This window comes from Mya arenaria, chromosome 8, assembly GCF_026914265.1.
Source record: "Mya arenaria isolate MELC-2E11 chromosome 8, ASM2691426v1".
NCBI classification, from domain to species: domain Eukaryota; kingdom Metazoa; phylum Mollusca; class Bivalvia; order Myida; family Myidae; genus Mya; species Mya arenaria.
Genome location: NC_069129.1, coordinates 10,835,104 through 10,846,799, shown reverse-complemented (window position 1 = coordinate 10,846,799; position 11,696 = coordinate 10,835,104). Strand labels below are relative to the sequence as shown.

General features: G+C 37.7%; 1 protein-coding gene across 2 annotated transcripts; it reads right to left on the bottom strand.

The window, feature by feature from the left end:
• Window positions 1-3,846: 3,846 nt before the first annotated feature.
• LOC128242335 (uncharacterized) lies at window positions 3,847-11,183 on the bottom strand. 2 transcript variants are annotated; one of them, XM_052959444.1, is made up of 7 exons: window positions 11,068-11,183; window positions 7,621-7,682; window positions 7,076-7,303; window positions 6,792-6,889; window positions 6,385-6,547; window positions 5,506-5,850; window positions 3,847-4,153 (listed from the first exon to the last, which is right to left on the bottom strand). In XM_052959444.1, the coding sequence occupies exons 1-5, from the start codon at window positions 11,076-11,078 to the stop codon at window positions 6,467-6,469; spliced, it is 480 nt and encodes a 159-aa protein (XP_052815404.1). In that variant the 5' UTR covers window positions 11,079-11,183; the 3' UTR covers window positions 3,847-4,153; window positions 5,506-5,850; window positions 6,385-6,466. The 2 variants fall into 2 exon arrangements, with proteins under 2 accessions (XP_052815404.1, XP_052815405.1); XM_052959445.1 differs by lacking the exon at window positions 3,847-4,153 and adding an exon at window positions 4,798-4,895.
• Between the last annotated feature and the right edge of the window lie 513 nt (window positions 11,184-11,696).

Genomic DNA, 11,696 nt, shown 5'->3' with positions numbered 1-11,696 from the left:
CCTTTTTTAATTTTTGTCTTTGAAACAGCATTTTTTTTGCATAAATATCTGAAATGATTTTGAATTGCTGACAAAATCTCAGATCGTAGATTTTCATATTTCCGTTCGAAAATTAGTGTTTTATGGCTTATATCGTTGCTAACGGGTTAAGAAAAATGCATATAACATCACGTTTTGAACTTAAAAATAATAATCTGCGATCTGATTTTTATAAAACTGCTTTCCATTGATTTTTCGCAAAAATAGGCTCGTCCCAAGACAAAAAATAAAAAAAGTTGTGAAAACGTTCAATCTGTGACAGTGCAGCTATATATATATATATATATATATATATATATATATATATATATATATATATATATATATATATATATATATATATATATATTGCTCAACCTATAACCTATTATGTAGAATGACTGTGATACAACTACGGCACGATTTATTTTAATGCATAAAGACTTACTTTTAATATAGCTGTGCAATTTCGATAACAAAACTATACTGAAACACGTGGACTCAAGCCATAACCTATGTACGTGAATTTAGCGGCCTAGCGGCGTGAAGTTAGCGGCCTAGCGGCGTGAGAATGGCGGCCTAGCGGCCTAGAGGCCTTTTTTTCTCTATTTCAAAGAAATTGCTAATGCGTTTTTTGGAAAACAATGATCAATCAAATGGGTTTTTTTATTCATACATTAACATAGCGGCCTTAAATTGTTTTCTATTCAGAGCATTTTTTTATACATTTTCTACTAAAACTATAATAAATTAACTGTTTTAACGCACAAATTATCAGTCTGAAGCGATTATTAACATTTTTTTCCCAAAAATATCGATCAAGCAGTTCAGCGGACTGGCGGCCTAGGGGCCTAAAATGGTATCCTATTTCATTTTTCTTCTCAAACAATGATATTAACTGTTTTTATGTACAAATTATCACTCTGAAGCAATTATCAACATTTTTTTTCAAAAAAGTCGAATAAGCAGTCAGCTATTTCTAAAGAATGATATATTTACTGTTTAAATGCCCAAATTATCAATCTTAAGCGCTTATAAACATTTTTTTTTTAAAAATCTATCAAGCAGTTCAGCGGCCTAGCGGCGTGAAGTTAGCGGCCTGGCGGCCTAGCGGCCTAAGATGGTATCCTATTTCAAAGCATGTTTCCATTCCTTTCCTTCTAAAACAATGATATATTAACTGTTTTTATGCACAAATTATCACTCTGAAGCGTTTTTCTACTTTTTTAAAAAAAGTCGATCAAATGTGTAACGGGTTGCTATGATAAATTATATGAACTGAAACAAAGGCTGATATATTGAAGTGATGCTACTTCAGAGAGGTCATCAGTCTTGTGGCAGGAAGTGCATAAACTGCGGATTTCAGCAAGGTTAATGCATTGCCAAAACATCCTGTGCAGATCCGAACAAAATATCCCCGCGGTTTCAGGCGAACAGTGCATCTGAGGAGGAGCCTTACACTGTACCTTGCAGCTAGTACATACAAAATCACAAATTCCTTTCCATCAGCAATTCAGTAAATTGGGGGTGCTAGGTGATAGATCAATGTTCTTGTTTCCCATATCGGAGGTCCTAGACGTTGGGGGAACCCCAAGATGGGCGGTGCCAAGTGATAGCCATGAATGCCCCCTCATTCCTGTACTCGGTCTTAGGGGTCACATCGATACCTTCTGGCCTACCAGCCACTTAGGCCTTTAACGGTTTGGGTTAATGGGTCTGGGTGGCCTGGGTGTCATATAAAATTGTAATCATGTAAGTATATATTTTAATCGACATTCTTTCAATCTAACAAATATTACAAAGACAAAATTACGTCCAATCCTCGTTTAGCGTTCATTAATACATTTGGTAAAGCTTCACGGATGTCAACTCAATGTTTGATCATACATATATTGTTTTCAATCAACATTATTTTAATCCAATGACGTCCAATTCTCGTTCAGCGTTCACCAATATATTTGTTGTAGTTTAAAGTCCGTTTGTTTTCTTTTACTTGCACAATCTGGTACGTTTGAAACGCATTTTCACTGCAAACATTAGCACACTTATATGGTATTTTTATGCATGGTAAATGAATAATCTATTACACCAATTAGGAATTAAAGTTTTATTAAACGTATCATCATGTGGTCCTATACTTATTTTGACGAATAAAGGGAAACAGACAAAAAGTTTTCAACTTCCTTCCAAATAATGCGGTCAGAAAACAATAGACACAATTCTTTAGTCGATTGAATGGGATACACGAAGGGAATACAATCATACAATAAACACATGTGACAAAAGCAGTGATGAATCCCCGATGTAGGAAGACTTGTAAGGGACCCATCGCCCGGAAGTGTAGGTTTTTTTTCTTGAGAAATATTGAATATTTTTAAATGAAATTTCGCAGGAAGAAATTTCGGACCCTGATCTAAATTCAGCATGGCAATATTTATAACGTACTGTTTATTTAAAGACCGTATTCATGTGCCAAACCTTCTCAGTAAAACCCACTGCAATTAGTGAACTGTACCAACTATTCGCCCACTTTTGAAAATTATAAATATTTAAAAAAATAAAATAAAGGCTCAAATAATGTTCCTGGGTAACAACAAACTATTTCATTTATTTCTATTACCTATAAAATGTTACATGTTGCTCTTTTTGAACGATTATTTTTGGAAGAAACGCTTCCATTATGATGAGTGGTTAAAAAGAGAGATACTCAAGTTCACAGGCCCAACCTGGTGCAATTTCACTATTGATGATAAATTGCTCATTTTTAGAGAACAATATTAGATTTCCTAATTTGAAGCTTTGGAACACAAATTATTATTTATATTAAAAGAAACCACAAGGAATTTAAATGCTGGGCGAATAATTGGTTAACAATTTTAAACAATCGGAGCTGGTTTCTTGTTATACACAATATAAACAAAAAACAAAAAGACAGTTACAAATAAATGATGATATAGTAATGTTCGTATAAAGAGCGAAATCTCCGAGAATAAAAACAACTAATTTAACTTATATATTTTTTCGTAACATACTGGTGGAACGAACGGCCCATGTCTGTCACATTGATAATGTTGCCACCATGTCTGTCACATTGATAATGTTACCACCATGTCTGTCACATTGATAATGTTGCCACCATGTCTGTCACATTGATAATGTTGCCACCATGTCTGTCACATTGATAATGTTGTCACCATGTCTGTCACATTGATAATGTTGCCACCATGTCTGTCACATTGATAATTAATGTTGCCACCATGTCTGTCACATTGATAATTAATGTTGCCACCATGTCTGTCACATTGATAATTAATGTTGCCACCATGTCTGTCACTTTGATAATGTTGCCACCATGTCTGTCACATTGATAATGTTGCCACCATGTCTGTCACATTGATAATGTTGCCACCATGTCTGTCACATTGATAATGTTACCACCATGTCTGTCACATTGATAATGTTGCCACCATGTCTGTCACATTGATAATGTTGCCACTATGTCTGTCACATTGATAATGTTACCACCATGTCTGTCACATTGATAATGTTACCACCATGTCTGTCACATTGATAATGTTGCCACCATGTCTGTCACACTGATAATGTTACCACCATGTCTGTCACATTGATAATGTTGCCACCATGTCTGTCACATTGATAATGTTGCCACCATGTCTGTCACATTGATAATGTTACCACCATGTCTGTCACATTGATAATGTTGCCACCATGTCTGTCACATTGATAATGTTGCCACCATGTATGTCACATTGATAATGTTGCCACCATGTCTGTCACATTGATTATGTTACCACCATGTATGTCACATTGATAATGTTACCACCATGTCTGTCACATTGATAATGTTGCCACCATGTCTGTCACATTGATAATGTTGCCACCATGTCTGTCACATTGATAATTAATGTTGCCACCATGTCTGTCACATTGATAATGTTGCGAGTCAAGCAGTCAAAATTAATCAAATCTTTACATGGCGGCCATCTCCGGTAAAACAAAGCCGATCGGGATCCGATTGGTGATGGTCATCGGATTTGCTACCCTCCGATCAGCGCCACAAGCAGGGGAAGCAGAGCAGCTACCACCAGCGACATAGAAGGGCGGCTTGCTGGCGCTGGAATATAGACCATGATGTTTACATTTTATTTGCCATGTAGCTGGCGCCCTCCGATCAGCGCCACCATACCAGGGGAAGCAGGACCGCTAACATCCCCAAAACAATAGACGGGCGGCTTACTTGGGCTGGAATATAGACCATGATGTTTACTTTTCATGCGCCATAAAACTCTTTTTTGGAATCCATGAAGCAACGAATGTACGTGCATATCTGAATCATTGGCTTTCAACGCGTTTACTGAAAGTAAATTCCTTACTTGTAAGTATACCAACCCCAGGTGTTAATATTTTTAACTCCGTCATTACATTTAAATGTATTATGCTTATACTGTGGATACAATGACCCCTAGGCTCATAAACAGACACAAGACTTTTAAGTGTGTTTTTTATTTAATCCAAACATAGGTGATACTATTAGCCAAAGATTGGGATGTGTCTTGATATGATGATATGCATTATTATTTAATATACATTGTCAACCATTTTCGTTAAAATAACTAAAGAAAAGGAACACACTATACATTGCTATTTATAACTTATTTTCTTTTGTTTTAACTTAATGTTATCCGGTTTAATACTTGAATTTGCATTGTATTGTTATATCTATCCGATCCCTATTATGACAATAACAATCGAAACTTTGTCATTCGTAAGTGCCTATTTTTAACAAATAACGTCCGTAAAAATGAATGTGCTCATGATTGGCTCTCTATTGGCCCGCATCCGTTTCCGGTTGTTCTCTGCAAAAGAGTATTAATACGCACTTATGTTTGAAAGGCCCAAGATCCGCATACGAGGATGAAATACCGGAAGCGAGGAAGAAATACCGGAAGCAATATTTTTTATCGTATTCTCATCATCAAATTACAAAAATTGACAGCATGTTTTGTTTTTTTTTAATTTCATTTAATCAAACGCTATGTTACATAGCAATGTATTTCTTTTACCAAATTCACAATAAATCCGAAAAAGTAAATTTTATTTACCAATAAAAATGGACTCAAAATTCAAAAACCTTAAAAAATGAGAACAAACTCATACACAAGTCAAGTTGTTCAGGTATATGTAAATGCAGTCTTACTCACTGAAAATATTTCAAACCCTGGATGGTACGTTTCTTTGTTTAAACTTTATCATTCACAATGTTAGGCATTTTGTCGCTAATTCCACATTCACAAAATGGTAAAAAGCTTTATTACGTAACCTTTCTCAATCTGGTTCCAATCTTGAGCCTTCATGTTTTACCCCGAGGGTGTTTTTTCCAATGGTAAATGAAATCGTTCATTAATAAGTTCAGCAGAATTCAATAATTTTTAACAAGAACAGCGATAACTGCAATGTAATATTTACCAATCGAGCCAAGACCATCTGTATGCGTCACACAAACACCCGATCCAGACGCACAGTTGGAAGACGTAGTTGATGGGGTAGTTGACGTCGATGACAACGTAGTTTGGGACAAACTTGATGAAAAGGTTGATACACTCGATGACGTGGTGGATGGTGTGACTCCAACCACTGATGTCTGTGATGGTAGGATCATTGATGATACGTCTATGTAACCTGTCAATATCGTAGAGGTTAAAGACGCATTTGAGGACGCAGTTAACGTCGTTGAAGAGGTAGTTGACATAGTTGAAGAGGCAGTTGAAGTCGATGACAACGTATTTGGTGACACACTTGATGGTGACGTCTCTGTTAAAAAGTGAAAAAGTGGACATTCAAGTAAACGCTTTCATATAGCCATAATACTTTACCTTTTCAACATGTTTCCACTCTTTCCAGTTCATGTTTGTCCTTATAAGGAAAAACCATAATTAATATTCAATTGAAATTAGGAAAATTTGGTAAATAAGTTCAGGAAAATACGATCATTTACATTTGCATTTAAAGCGGGCTTAATCCTTTAGTGACGGTTACACGAGTTGGTCTTAAAGGAAAGGGAAACATCGGAGCGCGACCAGGGACCTGCGCCCTTCACACAGAACCGAAACAATACATGGTTTAAAGTTAAATGTTGTTATTTTATTTCTGAAATGGTGCAGTCCATTGTATTTTATTTATGCCAGTGATATAATTGGAATTGTTTAAAAATTCTACCCAGACGTCGGTCAATTCCAGAAGCTGTGCAATGCGACAAAAGTTAATTTTGATGGAAAATTGGTTTACGTCCAGAGGCCGTTACTGGACTGGACGTAAAAAGGTGTGGGGTGCAAATTTTCAACCTACCGTTACAGGGCGGAGCATCGCAATATCCCCATTTACCGCTAAGCGTATAACACCACAGGTAGCCACTGTCGCTTGGGTCCCGTCAAAAGTTTGCCGCCGCAAGTTCCGATTCGTTGGCGGGAAAATTCGCGTCACCATGGTACTCATGTGCATGTGGAACATTCTGAAATTTAGGTAACATTTTCTAGTAAAGATAAGCTTATGATATATATGAAATTATGAAACGGTATCAAGTAATACGAGCAATAGTTTACTTCCCTCTGCATAAGTACAAAATAACACATACAACTTAAACTTAAATACAAACATTTTAAGTGGGTTGTGCATTGACATGCCGAGATTAAAACAATCAAGTATGAAATACATCTCATTTTCACTTTTAGATTCATTTATAGAGAATATCATACCAAAATCCAATTCTGACACGGGCGCCCCGTTATGGTCACATTCACAGTCCCATTGTAGAACTTGAACGCTTCCCCGACATTCATGCATATCTTGTTAGCTAAAATAAGAAAAAGATTAAAAGCTTGACTTGAATCACTGAAATATCAATTGCAAAATATAGGCAAAACCTATTGATATTCCAATAAATCAGTTTACCACCGAATGTCCACGTGAATAACATCGATTTTTAGTAATTCATTTTTAAAGAAACTGTACGAAATAACCGCATGGAGATTTTATTTACGTCCAGCTCTAGTTGGTAGCGCCTTATGAATCCCCTCGCTCATAGATAGCTTCGGTTCCGATCCCGTCTTTGTAGACCGCGTCTCATTAAATCCCGAGCTCGAACTTAGCGTCTCTGCTTTCCCCGTGCTGGCTGATAGCGTCTCCATCCTTCCCCTGCTGTCTAATTCCTCAATGTACGAGGTGGAGTTTATGGACGTGGGAAAGGCTTCTAGCCCTCCCATCAAACCTAAAATCAATAAAATGAAGAATTATTGAGTATAAAGTATATATTTGATTTTAACCGTTCGTGTTTCTGTACACTGCTTTATTGCAATAACTTGTTGTATCGGTAATGTGTAACTATTTAGTGGCACAGTTTCGATCAATGCTTTGATTGTGTGCATTAAATGTTAAACTCATCCAGCCTTATGCTGCTGTAAACCTATTTATCACTCGTTCTTTCAAAACTTGGAAGAAAACGTATGCGCATTGCATTTAAAGTTTTGTCTGTATGTTTTTGCAAAACAAGTGATTGTAACACAAAATCATATAAAAAAAACTTACCTAATAAAATTAGGCATGTACAAACACATGATATCTTCATACCGTTGAATCCGGAGTTCGGTCTGAAATAAAAATAAATACATGCCCTTTTTGGTATTTCAAGTAGATCCGTAAAGACCTTAAATAATGAAAATCTACAGCCACATCCGTGATTGGGATCTCGGAAAACAACCAATGAAATTTTAATAATTTAAATTACAATTTGTCTTCTTTACTTCAATTGATCATGAAATCGGAAGTGAAATGACCGATTTTCCAGTCTTTTAAGTTTCCAAAAAGCGTGTTAATGGGGTCACCGGGCATCAAGAGTTCACATTAATTATTAAATTCCATTGACTATATACATGTATATATGTATGTGTGTGTACATACATTATTTTTGTATAAAATATAAATAAATATTGAGCATATTTAATTAGAATTGATAATATTTATTGATCATGAATCATGTCTGTTTAGATGAACATGTGGTAATCGTGTCCGTTTTATCAGGGTTTGTTTTTCCTTTAATTTATTGTTTATTTACTTACCAAAAATCGTTTGGCATAACATAATTCTCTGGTACCCGTGTGGCATAACATGTATCTCTGATACCTGTTTGGCATAACATTTATCCCTGGGTACCCGTGTGGCATAACATGTTTCTCTGGTACCCGTTTGACATAACATGTATCTCTGGTACCTGTTTGGCATAACATTTATCCCTGGGTACCCGTGTGGCATAACATGTTTCTCTGGTACCCGTTTGACATAACATGTATCTTGTGCCCATTTGGCATAACATGTATCTGGTGCCCATTTGGCATAACATGTATCTTGTGCCCATTTGGCATAACATGTATCTGGTGCCCATTTGGCATAACATGTATCTTGTGCCCATTTGGCATAACATGTATCTGGTGCCCATTTGGCATAACATGTATCTTGTGCCCATTTGGTATAACATGTATCTGGTGCCCATTTGGCATAACATGTATCTGGTGCCCATTTGGCATAACATGTATCTTGTGCCCATTTGGCATAACATGTATCTGGTGCCCATTTGGTATAACATGTATCTTGTGCCCATTTGGCATAACATGTATCTGGTGCCCATTTGGTATAACATGTATCTTGTGCCCATTTGGCATAACATGTATCTTGTGCCCATTTGGTATAACATGTATCTTGTGCCCATTTGGCATAACATGTATCTTGTGCCCATTTGGCATAACATGTATCTTGTGCCCATTTGGTATAACATGTATCTTGTGCCCATTTGGCATAACATGTATCTTGTGCCCATTTGGCATAAAATGTATCTTGTGCCCATTTGGTATAACATGTATCTTGTGCCCAGTTGGCATAACATGTATCTTGTGCCCATTTGGTATAACATGTATCTTGTGCCCATTTGGTATAACATGTATCTGGTGCCCATTTGGCATAACATGTATCTGGTGCCCATTTGGCATAACATGTATCTGGTGCCCATTTGGCATAACATGTATCTGGTGCCCATTTGGCATAACATGTATCTTGTGCTCATTTGGTATAACATGTATCTTGTGCCCATTTGGCATAACATGTATCTTGTGCCCATTTGGTATAACATGTATCTGGTGCCCATTTGGTATAGCATGTATCTTGTGCCCATTTGGCATAACATGTATCTGGTGCCCATTTGGTATAACATGTATCTTGTGCCCATTTGGTATAACATGTATCTTGTGCCCATTTGGTATAACATGTATCTTGTGCCCATTTGGCATAACATGTATCTTGTGCCCATTTGGCATAAAATGTATCTTGTGCCCATTTGGTATAACATGTATCTTGTGCCCATTTGGCATAACATGTATCTTGTGCCCATTTGGTATAACATGTATCTTGTGCCCATTTGGTATAACATGTATCTTGTGCCCATTTGGCATAACATGTATCTGGTGCCCATTTGGCATAACATGTATCTGGTGCCCATTTGGCATAACATGTATCTGGTGCCCATTTGGCATAACATGTATCTGGTGCCCATTTGGCATAACATGTATCTTGTGCTCATTTGGTATAACATGTATCTTGTGCCCATTTGGCATAACATGTATCTTGTGCCCATTTGGTATAACATGTATCTTGTGCCCATTTGGTATAGCATGTATCTTGTGCCCATTTGGTATAACATGTATCTGGTGCCCATTTGGTATAACATGTATCTTGTGCCCATTTGGTATAACATGTATCTTGTGCCCATTTGGTATAACATGTATCTTGTGCCCATTTGGTATAACATGTATCTGGTGCCCATTTGGTATAACATGTATCTGGTGCCCATTTGGTATAACATGTATCTGGTGCCCATTTGGTATAACATGTATCTTGTGCCCATTTGGTATAACATGTATCTTGTGCCCATTTGGTATAACATGTATCTCCAGTACCCGTGTGGCATAACATGTATCTCCAGTACCCGTGTGGCATAACATGTATCTCCAGTACCCGTTTGGCATAACATGTATATCTGGTACCCATGTGGCATAACAAGTATCTGGTACCCGTTTGGCATAACATGTATCTGGTACCCGTGTGGCATAACAAGTATCTGGTACCCGTGTGGCATAACATGTATCTGGTACCAGTGTGGCATAACAAGTATCTGGTACCCGTTTGGCATAACATGTATCTGGTACCCGTTTGGCATAACATGTATCTGGTACCCGTTTGGCATAACATGTATATCTGGTACCCGTGTGGCATAACAAGTATCTGGTACCCGTGTGGCATAACATGTATATCTGGTACCCGTTTGGTATAACATGTATCTGGTACCCGTTTGGCATAACATGTATCTGGTACCCGTTTGGTATAACATGTATCTCTGGTTCCCGTTTGGCATAACATGTATCTGGTACCCGTTTGGTTTAACATGTTTCTGGTACCCGTTTGGCATAACATGTATCTGGTACCCGTTTGGTATAACATGTATCTGGTACCCGTGTGGCATAACAAGTATATCTGGTAACCGTGTGGCATAACAAGTATCTGGTACCCGTGTGGCATAACATGAATATCTGGTACCCGTTTGGTATAACATGTATCTCTGGTACCCGTTTGGCATAACATGTATCTGGTACCCGTTTGGCATAACATGTATATCTGGTACCCGTGTGGCATAACAAGTATCTGGTACCCGTTTGGCATAACATGCATCTGGTACCCGTTTGGTATAACATGTATCTGGTACCCGTTTGGCATAACATGTATATCTGGTACCCGTGTGGCATAACAAGTATCTGGTACCCGTGTGGCATAACATGTATATCTGGTACCCGTGTGGCATTAATGTATCTCTGGTACCCGTTTGGCATAACATATATCTCTGGTACCCGTTTGGCATAACATGTATCTGGCACCCGTTTGGCATTACATGTATCTCTACTACCTGTTTGGCTTAACATGTATCTCCAGTACCTGTTTGGCATAACCGCCAACTTCACGCCGCTAGGCCGCTTACTTCACGCCGCTAGACCGCTAAGCCGCTTACTTCACGCCGCTAGGCCGCTAACTTCACGTACATCCACAACCTTAAATTAGATTTATCAAACGACTTAACATGGTCTAACCACATCATCTGCAAAAAGGCAAACTCTACACTTGGATTCCTTCGTCGTAACTTGAAACAGTGTCCACTAGAATGCCGGAAAACTGCACTCGTAAGATCTCAATTAAAATATGGCTCAATTATATGGAACCCATACCTAAAGAAAGACATTGATAAACTAGAAAAAAATCAACGCCTAGGAGCACGCTTCATCCTAAACAACTACAAGACTAAGGAAGAAGGCTGTGTGACAGAAATGCTTAACACACTGGAACTTAGCCCCCTACAGGACCGCAGTGTCTTCAACAGACTGGTGATGCTCTACAAGATAGCAGGGGGTATGGTGCCGGTAATGGACCATGATCTTTACCTGACTAAACAATCAAATAAGCGGTGCATAAAAGTAAAGGCATACACGGATTATTTAACTTCTATTATAATAGATAGACGTGTTTCAAATAACACACGTTCACATTCCTTTTGCTCACACTGATTACAA

Coding starts and splice junctions, on each gene's coding strand:
- LOC128242335 (XM_052959444.1), bottom strand. Junction 7,304..7,620: donor TACATGCCTAATTTTATTAG/GTAAGTTTTTTT, acceptor TATTGATTTTAG/GTTTGATGGGAGGGCTAGAA. Junction 6,548..6,791: donor CGTGTCAGAATTGGATTTTG/GTATGATATTCT, acceptor CCTAAATTTCAG/AATGTTCCACATGCACATGA.